General features: G+C 49.6%; 1 protein-coding gene across 4 annotated transcripts in view; it reads left to right on the forward strand.

Moving 5' to 3' along the window:
- Window positions 1-23,449, forward strand: part of SRGAP3 (SLIT-ROBO Rho GTPase activating protein 3) — a 245,278-nt gene that overhangs the window by 192,324 nt on the left and 29,505 nt on the right. For all 4 annotated transcript variants that reach the window (XM_046640981.1, XM_046640994.1, XM_046640989.1 and 1 more), the window contains exons 12-18: window positions 1,896-1,998; window positions 7,113-7,173; window positions 8,649-8,726; window positions 17,071-17,205; window positions 19,784-19,889; window positions 20,094-20,321; window positions 23,164-23,243. In XM_046640981.1, coding sequence (XP_046496937.1) covers window positions 1,896-1,998; window positions 7,113-7,173; window positions 8,649-8,726; window positions 17,071-17,205; window positions 19,784-19,889; window positions 20,094-20,321; window positions 23,164-23,243 — 791 coding nt within the window. The remainder of the gene's footprint in view (window positions 1-1,895; window positions 1,999-7,112; window positions 7,174-8,648; window positions 8,727-17,070; window positions 17,206-19,783; window positions 19,890-20,093; window positions 20,322-23,163; window positions 23,244-23,449) is intronic.

Genomic DNA, 23,449 nt, shown 5'->3' on the forward strand with positions numbered 1-23,449 from the left:
AGGGCTGTTGTGAGGGTATCATGCAATGTGAGGTGAGGAAATGACCTGAGAATGTTCAAAAACAGAAACCCAAAACCCTATGAAAACAAGGTGGCGAAGTTGCTATCTTCAAGTTATTCCTGATCCCAAGACTTAAAACCTATGGCCTTGTGTCACATTTTTGGCACTCTCTTTTGGCATTTGGAAATTCAGAAGCAGATCTGTTGTCAGAAATATCACCTCCATCTACCCACATCCTCAAAAAATAGGTAACTTAAGAAAAAAGAAATGACATGGACCTAGCTAACCAAATTGACAGAGATCCAAGATGGGCTTGAAATAATCTTGCCTGTTGTTTCATTTCAAAATTTTGGTCTGTGCTGTTATTTTGGTTCCCATGTTTGGGTGGCATGATATTTGGATTCAACTGTGTCTTTGCCCATGCATGTCCTGCAGCTAGCCACATTTGCTCAATACACAAACGCCTAGGAGGAGCTGGTTGCAGTTTCCCAGAGGGCTGGGCTACTGAGGGAGATGGGCTCAACGAGGCCAGTGAGCAGAGGCAGCATGAATCTCATTCACCTTGATTGGCTCCAAAGTCCGGAAGATTTCTTGCCCATTCACGAAAGTCAATCAAGACCTGGGGGACCAGGTCTTTCTTGTCACGTGTGGACATTATCTGTGCCAGGCTGGGTCCCCACTTCTTGCTCCCCAAATTGCGAACTAAGCCATTTGAAAACAGACTGCCTCTCTTGGTTAGGGGCCCTCCTCCTAACCTCATAAAGCCATTTTGCCCTGGAAGACTGGCAGCATTGAGTCAGGCCAACTTGGGTGGCGAAAGATGAGCAAATAAGCCAACACAGGTATATGCATGGTGAGCAACTCTGGAAACTGGTCCAGTGTTTGTGGCTGTTTCACTGTTCCTAGTGAACCATGCTATGGTTTCCCCTCCCTGTGGCCAACTGTGGAGCACAGGGAATGGAGATCCTAAAGTAAAGCAAGACACTTTCAACCTGACCCCATGGGTCCTCCACTGGCAAGGGTTAATGGGATGGATGAATCCTTGGCTGGAAATGAAAAAGTGCCCTACGGCTCCATGACTGGCCCGGTGGTAAAAATTGTGGACTTGGAGCCAAAGAAGCCTGGGTTTGGGGCCTGGCTCTGCCAGTTCCCCTTTCTAGGCCTCAGATTCTGCTTCTGTAAAATGAGGCCATACGTACAGGGTTGAGCTGACCTTGGATGTGGTCATGGATTTGAAAGCGCTTTAACTGAAAGTGTACTTGACTAAAGAACAGGATGTAGTCGTTGTCCTGGGTCACCCAGGGACCCCAAAGAAGCTGCAGCCTCCCTCTTGGCGTCAGTTTCTTCATCCCTAAAATAAGAATAATAATTGCCTGGTGCTTAGGTCAATGAAATAAAGATTAGTCAAGTGCATTTGAAATGCCAAGAGGCATTAGGAAGATCAGTGCTCTGGTCCATTGGGAGCTGAGACTGGGTGAAGAATTTAAGCCAAAATAATGAAAATTAACCCTTCCAATCATGTTTGAAAGTCTCTTGCTTTCTCAGGCTACAGAGTGTCTCTCTGCCCTGACTCCCCCTCCATCTGGTCAGCTGTGCAGGATGACAGCCTCTGATGGGAGTTTCACTGGTTTCCTGGACATGTGCCATTTCCCCCTATGATTTAGAACGCACTTGAGTTATACGAGAATTGCTCCTGCTTCACATTGCGGGTCCATTAAGATCCCCTTAAACATCCAAAGGCCTTCAGATGGAGCATTGGACGCCAATGTGCTGGGGGCTCAGGGCTTCCACCTACATTTGTGTTCTCCTCCCGTCATGGGTTTGCAGAGCGTCCTTCCCAGTTGTATGTTTACCTTGGTTGCTTTCTTGATTTCTTTTGTTCCGTTTTCCCCTAGGCCCCCCTGTCTTCCCCCTAAGCCACAGAAAATGAGGAGACCTAGGCCTCTCTCAGTGTGTAGCCATAAACTATTTAACGGCTGTATGGAAGCGTTCATTAAGGTACTTGCTGGGGAGCCATGGAGTCCGCGAATGCGCCCAATGTAATGGCAGCCTTTCTCCACCTCCTCCCCTGCCAGCAGCCCTGCCTCCACCAACCAGAACTTTCAGTCTGTGCCCTCAGCCAGGCCCTTTGGGGAGCTGGGTCCTCGCTGCAGCCTGCTCGTGGCTTCAGTAAGGGCTTCTAATCAGAGCAGCTTTTGTCTCTGACCAGTTGCTCCTGAGTGCCTTGCCGTGATTCTCGTTCCCAGGGGAGGAATGTGACCATGAAGAAACCCAGTGAAGGCAGTGGGGTTGAAATGCCAGCCCAGTGGTCTCTGCCAGCCAGGCTTTCTTGCTTCAGGAACCAGGGTCCTAACCAGCCCGAGGGACAGTTAGAGAAACTCCCTTCCCTCACTTCACACCCACATCCTTACCTCGCTTCACACCCACATCCTCACCTCGCTTCACACCTGCATCTCCCAAGAGGAGGTTGGTTGGAAGCAACACAAAGAAAATCCCTGTGGGCAACAGTATGTTTCTATACAAGTGATTTTTTGGTTGTGGTTGAGAATATACCAGCAAAAGAAACATGTGCGATTTGTATAAGAGAAAACCGTGCCACCCAGTTTTGCTTCTTGTTAAGTGGTCTGGGAGGAGGGAGAAGAGCTGAGGTCGCCCCTTCAGAATTGCAGGTTAACCCTTTCCGCCCTAAACTAAAAATTCAAGCGTTTCAGCTAGGTGAGTTTCTCGTTACTTGCTTCTTGGATGCAAAAGGTACAGGATCCAGCCATCCCAGATAGAATGGCCCAAGGCAAATTAAGGTGGTGATGGAGTTGAAAAGGGCAGCATGTCAAGAGAGACTGGAGAAAGGGCAGATGAACTCTTAACGTTATTTAGGGGGAACAGGAGAGAAGACCGCTGCCAGTTATTTGAGAGCCCACCACCATCTTCTGAAGATCCTTGCAGAAAGGAAAGACGACTAGTGTCACAGGAGAAAAGTCAAGGCTCTTGGGCTTTGCTGACAGTTCAGGAGTAGTGGAGGCTGCCCGTGCTCCAGCCCTCTCTCCTCCATCCTCAGACAGGGTACACACAGGACTTGCAGTAGGGGAGGGTTGGTCTCAGGCCTGGGAGGAGGAGGAAGGACCAGCCTGGGTCCCAGGACTGTCTCTGTCTGTGGGCTGGGTTCTGGGGAGGGGACAGTGGGGGAAAGGGACAGTGGGACAGTACAGTACAAGTTGGGATTGCCCAGGGCCGGGAAGAGCAAGGGCTGCTTTGGGGTACCTCAGAGGAGCGAGGCATAGAGGATCCCAAAAGGAGGAGAGAGAGTGCTTGGAGGTGATTCTGAGGGAGCAGTTTGCAATCCAGTAGGTCATGGAGGATGGGGCTGTGTCAGAGTCTTTCTGCATCCCCCCTCCTCTCTCCTCCAAGCCTTTCTTCTCGGCCACGCTTGCCCTCAAAAGTGCCACCCTCCATGGCTGAGACGGGCCATGTCAGCTGTGCCCCCTGCCCTCTCGGGAGGTCTTCAACACAGAGAGCTGGCAGTGTGAGGCGAGTCAGACAACACTCAGTGGCTTATGCGCAGAAACAAGTGCTGTGAGAGTGCAGAGCGGGAAAAGCTACGAGCACCGGGGCACAGGAGGCTCTGACGGGGCTTGGAAGGAAGGGTGGGAGTAAGGTGTCCAGGAGTGGGACCGAGGAGCCCCTGAAAGGAGGAACAGAACAAATGAGGCTCAGAGACAGGGACGCCTTCCCTCATTTGCTCAGCTCTTTGGAGATGGGTGACCAGTCAGGACACGTGGAAGGGGCTGACTCATGGGCCAGGATCTGAAAATGAGGCGTTCTGTTTAATGAAGTCTTTTAAGAGAGAGCTCCTGCGTAAAATGTGTGACTCTCCGGGGATCTGACAAACACATCGGAACTTCTTCAACCACGTGAGCGTTTGCCCCTTGGAGGGAGTCGCCTGGGGAAGCCACGTTCTTCTTCTGAATATGTCACCATTGCTGCCCTTGGTCAGTCTCCTCTAGAGCCTGCAGCACGGCCTTTGTCAGTGATGCCAGAACTGCGTGTTAGAAGGGACAGCTTGGCCTCTGTGGAATGAGAAGCGCCTTTCCGAGCTCAGCCTAGCAGCATCACTGGACGTACAGAAGGGCAAGAGGCGTCTTCTAGAGTGAGGCTGGTTGGCTGGCTCTGCAAAGAGCGCCCGAAGAAGGACACCCCAGAGCACTGAGAGTGGCACATTGTTGGAATAAGGGCACAGCCTCCTCAAGGGACTGTTTGGCTGAAAAATAAAAGGTCTATCTGTTAAATTGCATTTCTTTATAGTCACACTGTGCTTGTACCACATCCTATCAGTGCAGTTCAACAACCGTTCTGCGCCCCTGTTAGCCAGGCGGTGCGCAGACAGACTTGCACACAGCGTGGTCTTACTCTCCAGGGTTATTAACTGTCAGAGAATGAAAAGCCAGTCAGTCCTTCCACCTTGGTGATGGAAGTTAATTTTCTCTTGTGATTCCCACGCCATCTGGAAGAAGATTCTGTGTGAACTCAGACTCCCCAGCTTTGAAATGCCAAACCTGTGAAAGGTTTTTCAATAAAATGACATCACTGGGACTCCATGATTATGATGATATAGAGGGACAAGGAAGCACTGCTAAGTTAGGAACGATGGATAAATGTGGTTGGAGTTACGTTCATAAATTTCTAGGACCCTACCTGAATTGACCCTTTTCAAAATCCTTGATTTTTTTTTTCTCCTCAGATAGAAGGAAAACCAATTTTTATTATAAATTTTGAAGCCCAGGAGCTCTACCTCTGTGGGGGGGGGGGGGTAGAGTCCTCACCTTGTTTCTATGAAATGAAAATGATGATCACCGACCGCATGAGTGTGGGACGAGGATCACATGAGCTGGCGTACGCCGTGTTTCTGGAGCGCTGCCTGGCACACAGTGAGCACCGTGGGCGTGTTAGCTGTTATCTTTGCCATTAGCTTTAGGAGATTGCTCATGAGCCCCATCTGACCGTGCTGTTTGCTCAGTTCTGGGATTCAGGTAGGTTTAGCCAACATATGGTATGAGACGTGGGGGACTGGGCAGATGACACCAGCTGCAAGTTACACCTCCCCTAGTTTCTCAGTTCGGCCTCTTCAAGGAGCCTGGATGAGACCTAGCACCCACCCAGAGCCTGACCCACTGCACATGTGGGAAGGAAGAACAGACAGCGCTCCCCTGCAGAGGGGCGGCTTCAGTGGCTTTAGTGACCACAGGGGCTCCAGTTCTTGGGAGCAAGATCCCGAAGATGTCCTGACTCTCTCCTGCCTCCCTCTCCCAGGCCTTCCTCAGCCTTTGGGCTTCCCTGAGGTGTTCTCAGTGCCAGTGCAAGGGTCAGCGGGTAGGAAGGAGAGAAAAGCCAAATGGATACCCAGGAAAAACTCCCGAGCCTGTTTGGTAGGAAAACACTGGAAGTTGTTTGGACTTTAGAATCAGGCGAATCCTTTGGGTCCCATACAGAGGGCCCCTGGTCAACACGATCTTGGTAAAATTAGCTTTTTACTAAGAATGAAGTTTCCTGAGCTGAATTCCAGGGACAGCGTTACAGTAGACATGTGAAGGTCTATGTCCGTCCTTTGTGTGGGCAGCTGGGCTGACTGGAAGGGGTCTTAGGTGGGCTCTTGTCCACTGGTGAATGAACAGCCCCTGTGTTGAGAAGCAGGTCAACATGGAACCCTTTCTTGAACAGGTTCCATAGACAAGGAATCACAGGGGCTCCTTTGCCACCTGGAAGGCTGGCTGGGGGCAGGGCCCAGAAGTCCTGTGAGGCCCAGGGGCACAGGGGTGGCCGTCCCCCCCGGCAGGATGGCTGCTGGTCTCCCCAGGACCTTGGTGGGCTGCCACTGCATTTGGGCATTCGCGGACGCCGAAGGATCTGCTTACCCTAACTGATCTCACTCCTGCGTAATCTTTTCTTTTTCTCCTGCTCTGCTGCCTGTTTATGTTTTGTTATCAGAGGAAGAAGAAATGCTCGAGCCAGGAACCAGGTATTTACTAGAAAGGTCCGTTAGCCCCCTTCAACCGGATGGAACCTGCCTTGAGTACTCACTTCTGGAACAGGGCCCACGTTGCCTGTCACCAGTGGGTCCATTTTACTGTCGTTTCCCTGACTGTAGTTAATCAAGGAAAGAATTCACAGGTGGGGTGTGGAGGCGCCATGAGACATCCAAATTCATGGGTTTTCCTCTGTCCCTTCACAAGAGCATGTTACATATATCTTCTTGTTTCCTTACCTTCTGAGGAGACTAGTACCTTAATTTGGCCCCTTTTAAAAAAATGTTTTAAAAAGATGTTATGCTCTTTAAGTGGCCTGAAATAAAAGGGAGGTCAACCAGTTGTGGAATCCAAAAGTACCCCTTGCTCTCTGTGGCTTGGGCCGGTCTAGAAAGACGTAATTGAAAATGCTTTCGCAGCCCAGATGCATATGTTTAGAACTCCATCTTCTTTGGCCTTTGTGACTAAGGTTGGCTACTCAGTGGTCCAGAGCTGACATTAGTTGTTCTAGAACTTTTCCTTGTACCATGTTTACTGTTAAACAAATATCTGTATGGATGTTTAGGTTGTAATATGAACTGGTCTTCTCGTCTCAGAGCTCAGAAGGACCCCCCGGGGCAGCCTTGCTTTCCCATCGTGGGTTCTTCTTAGTTCTGGCCTCGGGGGCTGCTGACCTAGGAGGGGGCCTGGAGCCAGGCTTTCAATCCTTGAGCGCTGGGAGAGTAGGGTTGGGCTGGGGCAAAGTGGACCGGGAGGCAGAGGACTCCTGAGGAGCAGACTCCAGCCCCCTCCATGCGGTGGGTCCCTCCCCTTCCTAGATGTGCCCCCAAGCCTCCTGAGCCCCGATTCCTCCCCAGCTGAGAGAGAAGACAGAGCATTTCTTTACAAGCATCCTGGCTACGCCTTTTTCTGCACATAACTGAAGACTCTATTTTCACTGTTGGTGGAGCCTTTAGGGTTAGCAGTTCCATGCTTATTTTCCTACTAATCTGATGGTACTAATATTCTGGCTTGAGTTTATAATCTGTGTTTGCAGTGTCTTTTTCCCTGTGGTGGTTGCCAAGCCCAATACAACTCACAATGTTTTTTCTTAAGGATTCAGGACAAGCTATCCCACTCGTAGTTGAGAGCTGCATCCGATACATCAATTTATACGGTAAGCTCGCTCGTGGGGCCGTGTTTTCAGCTCTCTCCAGAACAGGTGCTAGGCTGTTCTTGTAGGAAATGAGATTCTAGTTCACCTTGGAAGACTTCCTGTCACTGCTCTGCTTCTGAGAGGGAAAACGCTCCGTGGAACAGCTACCCTCCTGAGCACTGTCTTTTGAGCCTTGTGTGTCGGAGCTGGAAGGTGGTGGGGAGAAGACCCAGGGGCTAGGGAAACCGAGGAGCAGGGAGGGCCCAGACAGGAGAACCATTTTAGCTCCTTCCTTGCTCCCACCTAACCCCAGAGCTCTGTGCTTTGGATGTCATTGACTGAATGTCATTGGCCACTCAGTCAGTTAATACTGCTGGATCCTAGTCAACTCCATGAAGGAAATCCAGTGTCTGGGACTTGCTAACCATGGTATCCCCAATGCTTGACTTGTGCTCTGTCTATTCACTTATTCATTCCTCCAAAAATATATTTTCAGAGTGCATAGCGGGTGCTGTTGGGGACAGTGGGAATGCAGGCGTGAGCAAGGCGGGTGAGGTGCAAGCCCTAGGTCGCTGACAGTATCAGTTAGAAGGGCAAGGGAATAAACAAGCAGAGAAATAAATAATATAATTTTAGGTAGTCATAATGCCAAGAAATGAATTAGAAGGGGATAGAGAATGGCTGGAGGGGGTAGGGCTGCTTCCGCTAAGGTGATGAGGAGAGAGCCCTCCAGGGGCTGATGCTTGAGTAGAAGCCAGCCATCCAGTCCAGGTGGAGAGAACGGCCAGTCTCCCCGACTGAGTCCCATTTCAGATTAGGGAGGCCCTTTCATTCCTTCAGTCCTGCAGGTTGCTGTTGTGTTGTTACTCTCATGTCAGGTCCCAGGGTCTCCTCTTTGTTATGGCCTTGTAGAAACACATACAAATATGCAATTGTTTTTCTTTAATAATTTAATCTCCCCAGGCTCCTCGATCCCAGGCCAGCATGCACTCTAGACTCGAGCTTTTCTCGAAGGAAGAAGATGTCCGTGTCGGGGGCGGGAATGGTTGAAGGAGTGATATTAATCATGCTTGTTCAAAATCTGTGTGGCTGTGAAACTCAAATGGCATTTGCAAACTCAGGCCAAGCTGTTGGTACCAATGGACCTGGTGAGCTCGGGAGGCGAAGTGTACCAACCAGCTATTTGATTCAGCTGACCTGTGGGTTAAGTTGGAAGTTATTCACTGGTCCAGTGTTGATATAAACTTCTTGTGGCCTTTTCCTTCAAGCCCAGACAAGAGATCACAGACATATGAAGCAAGATGTGTCTGAGTATTTTGGCCAGCTGAAGTTCACTGCGAAGGCTACCGTGGAGCTCCTCCCGGGAGACCTTCACTGGGAAGGACTCCTATAAAGGATGGTGGGAGAGAGAGACAAGTAATGGGGAGAGTCATCCATGTTCCAAGTAGTCTGATGAACTCAGCACCTCCTGGCCTTTGTTTGTTTGTTTCTTTCAGGACTCCAGCAGCAAGGGATCTTCAGAGTGCCAGGATCTCAGGTCGAAGTCAATGACATCAAAAATTCCTTTGAGAGAGGTAGGTGCAAAGCGACCATCTCAAGCTTGTGGCCAAGTAAGCCAGGGTGGGTGTGAACGTGTGTCTTAGAGCCAGTGGTGTGCTGGGGCTGGCTTGTATCAAAGTCTCCTTCCCACTTGGCGTCCACAGCTTCACCCTGGTAGCTTGAAATCAGCCGAGGCGGGAGTATTTACGCCACAGAAATTGGCGAACGCTAAGATCTTTTATTTTTCTTCTTCCCCTCCAAAGAGCTAAAATGTTAAACATTTACCAGCATACGTGGGTGACTTTCTCTGGTGGGCTGTACAGTGGTTCCCGGGAAAGAAGGCCTCGTAAAGCACCCCGGAATTATTATATGAGCCTGTAAAGGCTGCTGTGTTTTAGGAAAGTTGGAAGAACACAGATAACACTGAGTGGCTTTTGGAATATCCTAATTCTTAATTTTTTATGCTGTGTTCTTGGCAGAGCTACATACTGGGAGGAAGAGACCTCCCTACCCCTGGTGATGTTCCCTGGTTCCCACTGTCATCCCCCGAGGATATAAAAGCGTATTGGAAATGATGTGGCCACCAGACCAGGAGTACATTTGGCTTATTTGATATAGCCTCCCTTGGCCTCAGAATCCCTGATGGGGACAGGCGGCCAGTGACAGTGTCCATGCAAAGTCAGGACTCACTGGGTCGGGAAAAGCCCAGTTCTTACTCCACCTCTGCCTTTCTATCCTCGGTGCTTGTCTCACTACTACAGTAGAGCTGGAAGTCCGTGCGTTTCCATTCAGGGAAACATTTTTAAACATCACACTCCCGGGTTGTTGAACTAAGCCCGGCATTAGGAAGTTCATATCCTCATCCCAGAGGAGGAAGGAAGAGTTCGTCTGTAGCATCCTAAACAGTATCTCTGCCTCCAGCTTAACGGCATTTTGGAAGGATCACATCTCCCTCATTTATCCTTCTTGACTCTGACCCACTGCCTTTTTCTCTGAGTGGTTCCAGTATTGTTTGATCTGAGGACCTCAATCCCAAACCATTTCCCCGCAGTCTATCGCATCCCAGTTTACAGAGCACTTTCTTCTACTTCACCCTCCTAACAGCCTTGGGGGTGCGTATGGTTTGTCCCCATTGCTGTGCTCTGAGCAGCCTCTCCCAGGGGGTTCCAGCTCTGGAATTCTTCCTACTTATTATCAGGCTTCCCCTGGAGGGGCTGCCTCCTGGGCAAACTCACCCCCTCACCCCCACCCCTATTACATCCTGAGGGCTAGGGTGGAGGAAGTGCTGTCAGCCCCAGGTGGTCACCACCACAGCCCCCAGCTCAGACCTTTGCAGTCCTGGGTGCTCTGGCTTGGAACGAGGGCTAGAGAGCAGGGTTTGGCTGGATGTGACACTCAATGACCCTCTGAGGTCCAGGGGGAGCTTCAGTTCTGGAGCGCCACTCCAGGATCTTGGGAACTTAGAACCAGGTTGTCCCAGAATTCCCCTGCTGCAAGCTCCTCTTGCATTTATTGATCCACTCAACAGGCATGCGTTGAGCCCCAAACTGCGCTAGCTAATGGACTGGGGCCTGGAAATACAGTATGAACAAGACAGTCCCTGCTAGTGGGGGAGCCAGTTTAGTAAACAGACAGCATGGTCGGTGCCACCATAGAGGAGGCACTGGGGAGCATGGGAGCCCCTAGCCTGGCTTGGATGGAGCAAGGAGGAACAACAAAGCCAGAGAAGGCTTCCTGGAGGAGGAAATGCCTAAGCTGAGGCTTAAAGAGTAAGAGCCAGGGAAAGGGTGGTCCACACCAAGGGAACAGCATGTGCAGAGGCCACAGAGCAAGAGGTATCCCCCATCAGCCTCCCTGATGGAAGCACCGTTCATCGTTCCCTGAGCTCCTCTTGGCAACCCTGGACAGCCCAATCTAGAGTTTCGTTTCTTCATTTCCCCCAATACCTTAGCACCCCTGCTGCCCTGTGTTCACTGTAAATAAACAGAGCCGTGGTCTGGAACCTTTGCTGGTTCCATCCTCCTGGGCTCATCCCATTATACAGAATTCCTTGAATCTCATGAGTAAACTCACCACACGCGGCCTCCAGCCTGGTACTCCCCTCCCCCCCTGCATTTGCCTGCTTCCCCATGTCCTAGAAGTCACCTCGCTGTACCAGGCAGCCAGGCCCTATCCCCGCCCAGGCACCACCCCAGCAGTGCTGCATTCTGTCCTTCCTGAATGTGATTTTCGAAGGTCCATGCCTCTGTCACTCGCTTGGGTGCCTTGCAGAGGTGATGTGCAATTTAAAGGAATTCTCCGCTCCTAATAAGCTTTGGACTGTGTTGGGCAGAGCCCCGCTGGGCAGAGATCAGCTGACCCAGATCGCAACCTGCAGGAAACATTTTCTGCTTTTTCTTGGCCTCACGTACACAGTTGGCTCCTCTGCAGCTCTCCATCCTTCCCAGATGCATCTCATTCGCTCTCTGGCCTTGCCCTTCTGCTCCACCCGAGCCTACAGTGAAGCATGGCTTATTCTAAAAGAATTGCTCCTGGTGTGTCTCTGGTAGGAACATCCTGGCTTCTCTGGGCTGGCTAGTACCCAGATTTCTCACTTCTTCTTTTCTGCTTCTTGACATTCACCAACCAATTAGCCAGCTGACCCTCAGAGTCACCTCCTCCTACCTCTGCTGAAACCAGTAGCTTCCCTCTTGCTGGCTCAGCCGCATATCTCTCCACATTCCCCCGGGAACCAGGTGGCCCGAGCTGGCGCGGCTCCGTATTCCTCTTCTCGCCCACTCCTCACGTCCCACACACTCTAGCTTGTCACTGAACTTTCTCTCTAAACCAGTACATTGTGTGTTTTTCCCTTCTTCCTTTTTTAAAATTTTAAACCCTCTAATCTGTGCAGGCTGCCTATCCTTTGCCACTTGTTCAAAGAGATTTGGGTCTCTTTCTTCTGTCTCTCTCTGGGGCGAATTTGTTGCCTACATTCCTGGCATAAGGCTGTTGAAAGGAGCACAGGTCTCTTTTCCTTAAGCTTCTGAAAAATTACAGCATGTTGGAAATCCGTTCTTGGCTTGTGATTCCTAAACTCCCTTTCTTTTTCTTCTGACATGAGTCAACCAGGGTTTTAGTTGGGATTATTATTATTATCATTATTTTTTTGCTGCCAATAAATCATAAAGTCACCACTAAAGTTTTGAGATGTTGTAATCTTCTGGCAAAATGAAGGAGAAAACATCACGACAAGGCAGGAATTGGCCGTGGAGAGAGCTGTGGTGCTGTTGTCTTTCAGGCTGGTTTTCCATCTCTCTGTTTTTCCCCACAAACCAATCTGCTCTCCTCTTTGTACACAAAGATGAGGGAGCTGCCAGTGGTCTCTCCTTATGTGGAGGGTGGCTGGGAAGAGAATCAGTGGCCATTTCACCCTGTGCAGATGTAGATAGGGTTTGGAGGGGCTGACCTGGTGGCTGAGTGGTTAAAGTTCTGCACGCTCTGCTTTGGTGGCTTGAGTTCATAGGTTCGGATCCCCGGTGTGGACCTACTCTGCTCAGCAGTCGTGCTGTGGAGGCGTCCCACATACAAAGTGGAGGAGGATTGGCAACGGATGTTAGCTCAGGACAAATCATTCTCACAAAAAAAAGAGTGTTTGGGTTTGGAGCTAAAGGTCATGTAGCGTCTGACACCTGCTGGACTCTGGGCCTGGCCCCTCTGGGATCTGTTTCCTGTCCCAGGAAGAGGGTATGACCAGGAGGCGCTGGGAGGAACCTCAGGATGGGTTTGGGTGGACCTGTGGCCACAGAGAACTGCCCTGCAAGAGACACCTCCCACAGCTGCCTGCTGGGCCCCCAGCCAGCAGCAAGGTCCCCTGGAACCTTATGCACACACTGCGCATTCACATTCTGCCCTGGGTGCAGTGATGCCCAGGTGACCTGGCCACGAGGAAGCTGCAGGCAGGCTGTTTGGGAACAACTCCACCTCCCCCGCGACATTTGCTAGCGAAGTGTGAACACAGCTTTCTCTCAGACTTGCCTGGAATTTTAGCTCTAATTCTCCTCCTGGAGGAATCCATCATTCACACAAACCATCTTGCTCATCTTGAGCTCTGGAATTCCATTCGTTTTGGGAGCCAAAATTGACTAGCCTTGTGGAGAGCCAAAGGCCTGGGAAGGAGTGTCGGATGGCTCCTTAGTGAATTAAGTGCGTTCTGAGGAAGAGCAAGGACTAATGCGGTGTGTGTGTAAAGTCGACACGTTAATCATGCTTACCGGGGGAGCTAATACATAATATAGAGGGGAAAATCCATGTGCTTCGGCATTGTGAGAGCACAAGACTAATGCATGGCAGTGACAGGGAACAGCTTAATACAGTGCAGAGTTTTCGAACTCTTGTGGTCCTTCAGGGGGCCTCAAGGGCTGCGACAGGGATAGACAGGGGCTGAGAAGGAGCACTGGGGCCTCTCCCCCAGTTCAATCGAGACAGCTTTGTTCTCTGTGCTGAGCATTCATAGGAACTTTTTTCTCGAGAAAGAAAGAAAAGGTTGGGATTCTGCTAGAAAGGAAGGAGAGAAGGAAAGGAGACGGGTGGCTAGGCATGCATGCAGACAGGCAGGCAGGCAGAACTGAAAACCATGGGTAGAAAAAAAGCGTATCTCCCAGGCATTCTGAGACCTGGGAGCTGCTGGTGTCTGTTCCTGACTGCACGAATGTGGCAAGTTGTTCACTTGCTGGGGCCTCAGCTTTCTTGCGGGTGAGGATGGGGGCGTTGGAACCGGGCCTCCCTCAGTGCCATGCCGCACTGTTGTGAGGATTTAGAGACATCAGATGTGCAAGTGTGCTTCTCACTTGAGAAGTGCTATAGCAGTATAGGCATTAATTTTTTATGTTTTCTCTCTTCCTTCCCCCTGAGAAAGTCTTGTTGAGGAAGTGTTTTCATCTCCTCCCTTGGGGACATCTGAGAGGTTGACATATGGAACATTAGTGTCTGGGCTGTCACACACAGTTGTTGAGGCTGGGCACTGCTCAAGGATGCTCAACCAAGAGAGCAGGTGGGAGCTGAACTCTGGCTCATGCTCTGTAAGCCACAAGCCCTGTTCAGGAAGGCAAGGAGGCCTTTCTCTAATATGCACTAAAGCATATTGGGGCTAGCAAAGGCCCCGCCAGTAGCAGTCTTCCTGCGGAGGCGGCGTGAAGAGAGCCGAGAATGAATTTCCAGTTCTGCTCTTCACTGCTTGCCCGTCTTAGAGGTGCTCTGGGCTGCTCTGGGAGGAGGAGGAGAACCCCTTATGCAGACATCTCTCCTCGCCTTCAGGGAGGTGTCAGATTGCTCCCTGCTTCCTGTCACCACCCCCGCAGAATCTCCAGGTGGGGCAGTAGCTCAGCAGCCCCCCGACTAGGTTGAGAAGCGCTGCTGTCCTCAGATATCATTTTCCCCTCTCCAGCTGGCAAAAATGCAAAAGATTGACAACATCGCGTGGGCGGGGCCATGGGAGAGAAGCATTCTGCTGTGTTGCTGGTGAGAGTGTGTAGAAGGATGCGGCCCCCATGGAGGAGAGTTTGCCTGTATCTGATGAAACTGCATATGTATTTACCCTTTGACCCGGCAATCCCAGGTCAGGACCTTACCGCAGAGACGCTCCTCCACGAATACAAAAGCACACGTGCAGGGTTATTTGTTGTTGCAATATTTGTAATAGCAAAATATTGGAAAGAAGTCAAATGTCAATCTAGAGGAGACTGGGTGACTAAATTATGGTCTATCCATGAAGTAGAGTAGTCATTTAGTCATTTTGATGACTGTGCAGCCATCAAAAAAAAAAAAAAATGAGGAAGATCTCCATGAATAGATGTGGAGAGATTTCTAGAATTTATTAAGAGAAGAAAGAAGTATATGTAGTATTATAGTATGCTACTTACATCTTGTGTAAGAAATGAGGGAAAATAAAAAATTTGTATATATGTATTTGCTTGTTTTTGCAGAAAGAAACACAGCAGGACAAACCAGAAACTAATGAAAATGGTTAAAGGTGTGGTGTGGAGGGGACAAGGATAAGGACAGGGCTTCTCTGAGTGCAACTTTTTATCTGGTTTTGACTTTGAAACCATGTAAATGCTTTATATTTTCAAAACTGCAAATTAAAAAAAAGGATTTCTAAAAAAAAAAAAAATCAATCCCTAAAACTGAATATAAATAGAAGCAAATAAGCTCTGTATCAAATTGATAACCACACAGAAAGTCATACTTTTTTTTTTTGAGGAAGATTAGCCCTGAGCTAACATCTGCCACCAATCTTCCTCTTTTTGCTGAGGAAGACTGGCCCTGAGCTAACATCCATGCCTATCTTCTTCTACTTTATATGTGGGACGCCTACCACAGCATGGGTTGCCAAGTGGTGTCATGTCCACACCCGGGATCTGAAACAGCGAACCCTGGGCCACCAAAGTGGAATGTGCTCACTTAACCGCTGTGCCACCAGGCCAGCCCCAAGTCATACGTTTTTAACAGCTTTATTGAGCTATGTACCATAAGGCTTGTACCCATTTGTAGTTGTTCCATATGTCCCCTAGCCCCCAGCGCCCAGTCCCAGGCAACCACTAATCTACTCGGTCTTCTGACCGTACATCTTTAGTGGGATACATTCTGAGGAATAAAAACAGAAACAAAAACAAAAGCCCCGCAAAGAAATCCTAAATTTTATGTATCAGGTGTATTGTTAGTGGTAATATTGCTATTAAAATTCTGGAACCACTTTAAGTCTATTATTAGATAAGGCAAGTACATAAATATATTAATTATTAATGTTATTTGGAACCAAAATTTTCACTATAAGAAAAATGCAGTACAAATATAAAATAAATGAAGGTGAAGAAAACCTTGTATCTTAAATATGAATTGGAAATATCAGTGTGAACTCATGAAAAACATATTCTCGCTCTATTCCCTAAAAGGGCCTAGACGCTCTTTCTGGCACTCCCGTGGCAATGAGCACACTGAGAACCTAGGTCGTGGTTTCTAAGTACCATTCCCCACGGAAAGCAAACAGAGCTTCTTGGAGAAATGTTGATTCCAGATGTGCGAGAAGGAAAGTACAGGTGACCCAGGGACGTCTTTTGTGCCAGAAAGCAAGGAAGTGCTCAGTAGAGGTCACATCAGAAGGACATAAAAAAGAACTCCCTCTGGCAAAACTGGGGACAATCTGAGCATCCCCAAGGATAGAGATGGTAATGGATTATAACACATTGAATAAAAAATTGCAAAAAAAGTCTGTAAAGAAGCCAAAAAATAATAATAGGAGGAGTGAAGGGACATGGGAAAGCTCTTCTTTAGGGAAGAATGAATGTCAGCTGATAAATATGGAAGGAATGATGGAATTAGAAAATCACCGTTTTCAACTCCAGGGTAATAATTGATTTAGGCAAAAATCATCGTGGGATGCTAAAAGCATTGAGTGCAGCATGTTGCGTGCGATGGCATGTACATAGATCACTTATTTTTTTTCAAAGCTATTTTATATTTTACACTTATTATTACAAAGGAGAAAATATACCTTTCCATGTAGAGATCTGGAGGCCGCCACCTTGGCCCCGTGATGAAACTCAGCGCCACCAGTAGCAGGACAGGCTGACATTATGTGCCTCCAGCTGCGATGTGGCGTCCACAGCATCACCCATGGGATATTCTTACCAGCAATATTCAACCTGGATCTAACCATGAGGAAACAATCAGAAAAACCCAGAATGTGAGGCATTCTACAAGGCAACGGGCCTGGACTCTTCCAAACAGGCAATATGATAAATATAAAAAGCAAACTAACAATAAAAAATGTTGGAGTCTTACGTTCAAAAGACTGAGAGAACAACTGAATGAATTGTGTGAATGTTGATTCAATCTTAGCTTTTGAAAAAATTCTTTGAAAGGCACAGGACAATTGGGAATGTTTGAATGTGGGCTGCACATGAGATGGTGTTTTCGAAGTGTTGTTATTTTTCTTAGGTGTAATAGTGTTGTTTGCTTATGTAGGAGAATATCCTTATTCTTAGGAGAAATGTTTTGAAGTATTTAGCAGTGACACACTGTGATGTCTACAAAATACTCTCAAATTATTGAGCAATAATGAACATAAGTAGAGAGAGAAGAGAAAGCAGATACGGCAAGGTGAGTGTAAGTTGATGTGTGTAAGTGGAGGGTGATGAGTGTTCATGTTTTATTTTTACAACATTTCTATAGTTTTGAACATTTTCAAGATCAGCTGCGAGGAGAACTCTAAGCTTGCTGTGTTGGGGAGGCTGTCCCGCCGGCCTCTCCTCTAGTTCAGGCTGGGCCAGGTCCTCTCTCCTGCCGTCTGCACGTTCCCTGCCTCCTTACCGAGCTGAATCGTCATCTCCTGTCTCCTCTCAGGTGAAGACCCCCTTGTGGATGACCAAAATGAACGAGATATCAATTCGGTCGCTGGGGTTTTAAAACTGTATTTCCGAGGACTGGAAAACCCACTCTTTCCTAAGGAAAGGTTTCAAGATTTGATATCTACTATTAGTAAGTATTTCCCAGGTGGGATGATCAGTTCCTTGACACATCGCTATTGAAGTTGCACTATGCGCTCGTCACCACACGAGCAGTGTGGCCCTTGTCCTCATAGAACTTAAAGCCTAGTTGTGCGAATAGCAAGATCATTGATAATGGCGGGGCTAATGGGCATGGTACACACCTGGGTATGGAAGGAGCTCAGAGGAGAAGCAGAGAGAGACTTGGTTTCACGGATCACAGCTGAGGGAGAGTGATGTGAGGAGAGTCTTCCAGAAGGAGTGGACGCAGGGATCCTGGGAAGAGTTGGGGACACACAGACCAATAGGAGCAGCAGGAGGGCATCCTGGCCAGTGCATAGTGCAAGAGGCTGGAAGGGAACAATGGAGCAAGAGAGGGAAGACCGTGAATGCCTGCAAGGATTCCAGAGCTATTGGGTAATAGGGAGCCATGGAAGATTTGGGAGTCAGCTCAGCAACGTGACAAACAAAGGAAGTGGTGAAAATAAGCTGGCTGGGGGCTTCCTCTGACATTGCGAGCCATCGGAGTCCTCCTTGACTGGTGTTTCTGTGGGTAAAGGCAGGAGCCCCGTCTAGGGGGCTGAAGTAAAGGCACCTTGACTGTAAGATGCCCAACTCCAAGGCAACCTTTGGGGGATATTTTTTAAAATAAACTTTGAAGTTTAGAATATTTGAATTTTAGTATTTTGGAATAAACTTGTAAATTTAATTCGCCTTACAGAAAATTCCCCCCACCCGGTTTCACTAGGCATGCTTCTCTCAATGCTCTGAGAGTGGTTGGCAGCCAGGAAGCTGCCCCAGAGGTGGTGAGCACCTGCGGAGGGTTGAACCTCCTGCCTGCCTGGCTGATAGACCCTCCCGCACCCTCCCGCCCTCCACACTGCTCCCTGCTCGGCCTTCCAGATCCACTCCGAGCTCCAAAGCACGTTCCTGGCCACAAAGGCCCAACCCTGTCTGAGCCCCGTGTCAGCTGCTCGGCCCATGTTTCCAGAAGCCCCAACAGTCCAGTTGAGCAGGGCCCTGACTGAACAAGGACATTGACTTCTGGTGCAAGTTCACAACATTGCACACCTTGAATCGCACCTTGAATCACAGCATGAGAAAGACAGTCCCTTGCTAGTTCCCTCCCAAAGCCTGTGGTTACATCAAGGACTAAACCTCACACGTCAATCTCCCTTCCAGACAGAGAGCCAGGTGTGTATTTAAGGAAAATAAAATTAATAAATAATAGTGGAGGTGGTCCCAGGGCACTGATGACTGAAGTTGAGGACGTGGAGGGACCTGTATGAGGAGTGATGGAATCAATATGTGTGCAAGAGCCTTTAGCTCTATGTGGAGGCTCAGGCGAGGTTTCCTGGAGCCAGACCTTGAGGGTAGGCTGGAGTGTGCCGGGCAGTGATGAGAGATCACCAGTGTGTGCAAAGGCCCAGGGGCAGCAGAGTCCTTTGTGAGAGGGAGATGGTGGATAAGGTGGCGTGGTACAGGGTTTCTCAGTAGGGTACAGTAGTGCCTTGTTGTGTGTCCCATACATTCAGGACATTTAGCCCCTGGGCCCTGGGATCTCAAATGCCCGTAGCATCCTCCAGTCACTGTGACAACCCCAAAGAATGCCTCATATATTGTAAATGCCTCCCAACGTGCTTCATCACTTCATTTGCAAAGCACAGCTCTAAATCATCTTCAGATACTTTGGGAAGGGGCGGTGGCTAGGACATGAGGCAGGCAAGTTTGGTGGGAGCCCCAGCGTGAAGGGCCCTGGATGCAGAGGAGAAAGGGGAGAAGCTGTATTTTAGAAGAACATTCTAAATTCTCCTTGGCGCCCACTTTCCCTCTCTACGAGGCACTTGTCTCTCCTTACCAAGCCTCCCACCCTGGCCCAACTGATGAAAGTACCCATGTCTGTTTCTCGAGGATTGACCTGAAAATGGGTCAGAGATGAGACCCCAAGCATCTGCCAGGCTTAGGGGCTGATACACAGCTCGAGAGGTGGTTATTTACTCAGCAGTCACTTCCTGAATACCTACTATGTGCCAGGCCTGGGCTGCAGCTGGTGTTTACAAAGGGTTTAATGGAACATGGTCTCTGCTTGTGTTCTTCAGGACTCATAGGTTGCAGGTGACAGCAAGTCAGCTTACACTGGCTTGATCCGTAAAAGGCAATGGATTGGCTCACATAGCTGAAAAGTTGAGGGCCAGCTTTACCCAGACCTCACCCAGCATCAGCAGGACCCTGCCCCCGACCCCATCTCTGTGCTGGCTTCACTCTCCGGCAGGGTCTTCTTTCCTGGGAGCCCCCAGCTTCTCCAGACTTCCCTCTCCCCAATTTCTAGAGGGCGCTTCTCCTGGGTTTCTCCAGCCCGAAGTCCCAAGGATCGAGTCCAGCTGGTTCTGATTAGGCCATGTACCCCTCCCTGGGTCCACCCCTGCGGCCAGGTGAGGGTCACCCATCAACCCCCAGAACTGAGAGTAGAACTTGCTGCCCTGGACCACATGGGCTGACCTAGGAGGTGGGACCAGCAAATGGCGGCTCCTTGGCTCTCTGAGGATGAAAGATGCCCCTTTCTGTTACAGAACTGGAGAACCCAGCTGAGAGGGTGCACCAGATCCAGCAAATCCTCGTCACCCTTCCCCGCGTGGTCATTGTGGTCATGAGATACCTCTTCGCTTTCCTCAACCAGTGAGTTGCCTGGCCAGGGGGACCCCTCTTTGCCTCAGCCCCGGCCTCCTTTGGGAGGGTGTGTCCTGGGGCGTTTCTAGGTGCAGCTGTTCTCAAAACAGAACATGGAAACCGCTGGGATCTGAGTGGAGCCCCCAGAAGAAAGAAACCCCAGGGGGAGAATTTGCCTTTCCAGGTGACTTGTGTGTCCCTGCTCTCTTGTAGCCTCTCGCAGTATAGTGACGAAAACATGATGGACCCCTACAACCTGGCCATCTGCTTCGGGCCCACCCTCATGCACATCCCTGATGGGCAAGACCCTGTGTCCTGCCAGGCACACGTCAACGAAGTCATCAAAACCATCATCATCCATCATGAAGCCATCTTTCCCAGCCCTCGGGAGCTAGAGGGACCCGTGTATGAAAAATGCATGGCAGGAGGGGAAGAATATTGGTAAGATTCCGCTCCTCTTAATATTATGATTATTGTCATCATTGTTGTTGCTGCTGCTGTTGGACAGGAACAGTTAGAAATCTGTTGATTTTCTTTCTGCTTTATAATCTGTACTCTCATGCACATTTTCTCATTGGAGCTTTGCAGCAGCCTGATATGAAAGATAGGTGCATCATTCAAGGCTTTCTTGGCTTGAAAGAGAAAGAAATCGAACTCAAAATGCTTAAACCAAGGAGGAATTTACTGGTTTACTTAAATAAAAAGTCTGGGCGCATACCTTCAGGTATTGCTGGATCCAGGAATTCAGCTATTATCATTAGGACCTGGTCCTGCAATCCTCAGCTCTACTTTCTTCTGCATTGGCTTCATTCTCAGGCAGCCTCTCCCTTGGTGGTTTCAAGAAGGCATCCAGCAACTCTAGATTTACAGCCCATTCTCTCAGCATCCCCAGGGGAAAAAGAGCTTCTCCTCCAATGTTTCAACACAAGCTCCAAAATTGTCTCCTTGCTGAGGCTTGGGTCTGGTGAACTAATCACCCTGGTTAGGAGATGTAATGCCATCATTGGCCAGGTGTGTCGCAAGCTCATCGCAGGCAGCAGGGGAGTGAATAATCCCCACCTTAACCTCATGAACTGAGAGTGACACTTGTCACCATTGTCCCCTCCCACCTAGGAGTTGTCTTTTCCAGACAAAGTGAGTTCACTTTCCTTGAGAGCTCCACACCAGGACACCAGTTGCTGGTTGGGCACCTCTGCATACCTGGTGCTACACTGAGTCTTGGGAGAAATATTTTAGGACCTTAAGAAGATCAGGGCTGGCACCCTTCCCCAGGCGAAGACCATCAAATGTAGTGAAGATAGGACATATTTTAAAAAAAGTGGTGAAGACAGAAAATTCAGAACCCCAACTGACAGACCCGTCACAGGTCCCCAGTCTGTCTTTATTCCCAGTCCAGGACAGCACGCAGCTCTATATTTAGGTATCACCTGTGTGCTTTCAGCCTGGCGCCCGCCGGGAGTTGGTCTTTTGATTATCCCAGCGTTCCTGGGCTCTTAAATCACTTTCATTCTTGGACATATTTGGGCAGCCGCTTCAAAGAAGGGGGACGTTCCAGCGCCTTTGTTTCCCTGCAGCTCTTCACTGGACGGCTCATCACAGCTCTCTAACCTCATTTGAGGCACTGGGAGCGGGTCTGTCTCTGTTCTGTAACAGAAACATCAAACAGCCAGCAAGCACGCTTTCTGGACAAAGAGAAGCTTTTCCCACAGTTTTTGCAACCATTACTGGTTTTCTTTTCTTGCTGCGGTATAGGTATATAATTAGCGTTCTGGGAAGGGACGTGCAGATCTTAGTGTACTTCTCAAAGAACAGTATACAATAACCACACTTTTCTTAATCCCATTTGTGTCCCATGAGAAAGGAAAATTATTAATTACGTGGTGATTTGGGAGGCATTTTCAAAGCCAAAAAGGGGGATTTGGCTGAGGGTCTCATCACAGTGGACAACTTTCATTCGTTCAGCAAATGGTTACTGAGCATCTGTCCTGGGCCAGGCCCAGGGCCAGAGGGCAGGGCCGTAACCCAAGCAGGATTAACCCCCGCGGCAGGGGGCTCTGGTGGAAGAGGAAACAGTTCCAGAAGTGGGGCCCCCTGAGCCACTGGTGGGAAGTCAGAAAAGGCTTCCCGGAGTAAGTAAAGACTTAGCTGAGACCTGCAGGGTGAACTGGAGTCTGCTGGGTGAGGAGTGGGCAAAAGAATGTTCTAGACCTGGAGCATGAAATAGAATGAAAAGTGATTCCATGTGGCCACAGTGACGAGGGAATGGTAAGGGAGAAGCCTCCACAGGCCAGCAGGAGGCAGGTTATGAAAGGTCTTAAACAACCCATCATGCACAGTCTGGACCTTATCCAGGAGGCAACGGAGAATTTGTCGTGATAAAGTCCCTATTCCTTTAAATGGCAATGTAAATGTGACCTCCTCCCAGAAGCCATCCTGACCACCTCTGCAGGTCCCCTCTGCTCATTTGTTCCTACATAACACGTTTCAGCTGGCACCAGTTTTATTTCCTGGCCCATGAAGGCAGGGCCCGGGTCCACCTTACCCATCTGTGTGTCCCTCCTACCTAGCACAGTGCCTGGCGTGTATTAGGACTCAATCAATGGCTCAGTAAAAAAGCTGACTGACTATGTGAATGAATCCCGGCCTCAGGAAGCTTAGAATCTAGTGAGGCGGTAGCAGCTGGTGAAATTCTCCCAGGGCACTAATGCCTAAATTTGACGGGCCTGGATGCAGTCTACCGCCCTGCCCATCCTGGTTGCCGGCCTGCTCGCAGCGCCTGGACCGATCTGGGCTTTGCATGCAGCATCATGGGGCAGCCCTGAGGGACCCTGCTGCTTGTGAGCTTCATGCCACCGCGCTGGCGTGTTGTCTCCGCTGTGAGACACGGAGCCAGGCTAGCTGGATGACTCACAGTACTTCCACAATTCCTTTCTCTTCTGGCTTGTGGTCCTTCCGAGGATAAATGCCAGGGTTTGACACTGCCCTCTGGATCTTACACAACACCAAGGCATCAACAACCTTTACCAAGAAGAGAGCTCAGCAACTTCCAAGGCTGGCGGCAGGTGGGGGAGGTTATTCAGGGAAGCTTCCAGAAAAGGAGGCTGGGAGTGGTTTTCTATTAGCAAGGTTCGTGGGTGGTCAGATGGAAAAGACGGGATGAAGGGGGCCTGTGTCTGATTTGGGTCAAGGCCCAGAGGCAGGCTGGGCTGGCGCCTGTGGAGGCTGAGGACAGCGTGAGGGTACAAAGCCCGCCAGCGAGTCCCCTTCCCGTGTTTCCTTGCAGTGACAGCCCACACAGCGAGCCAGGGACCATCGATGAAGTTGACCACGACAATGGCACCGAGCCTCACACCAGTGATGAAGGTGAGTGAGGGGCACTCCCCCGGGGGCCTCTCATGCTGACTCAGGCCTGCCCAACCCCTCCAGCTTTGCAAGTCAGCATCGTCCTCCAGAATAGATGGGGACCCAGGAAGACCTCAGGGGCAGGTGCCCTCCAGTTCACCACGTTCCTGCTCGGCCTGTCTCGTCCCTTTCTGTGTCCTGCCTGGCCCGAGTGCGAGTCTTAAGTC

Source organism: Equus quagga, chromosome 1 (genome assembly GCF_021613505.1).
Source record: "Equus quagga isolate Etosha38 chromosome 1, UCLA_HA_Equagga_1.0, whole genome shotgun sequence".
NCBI lineage: Eukaryota > Metazoa > Chordata > Mammalia > Perissodactyla > Equidae > Equus > Equus quagga.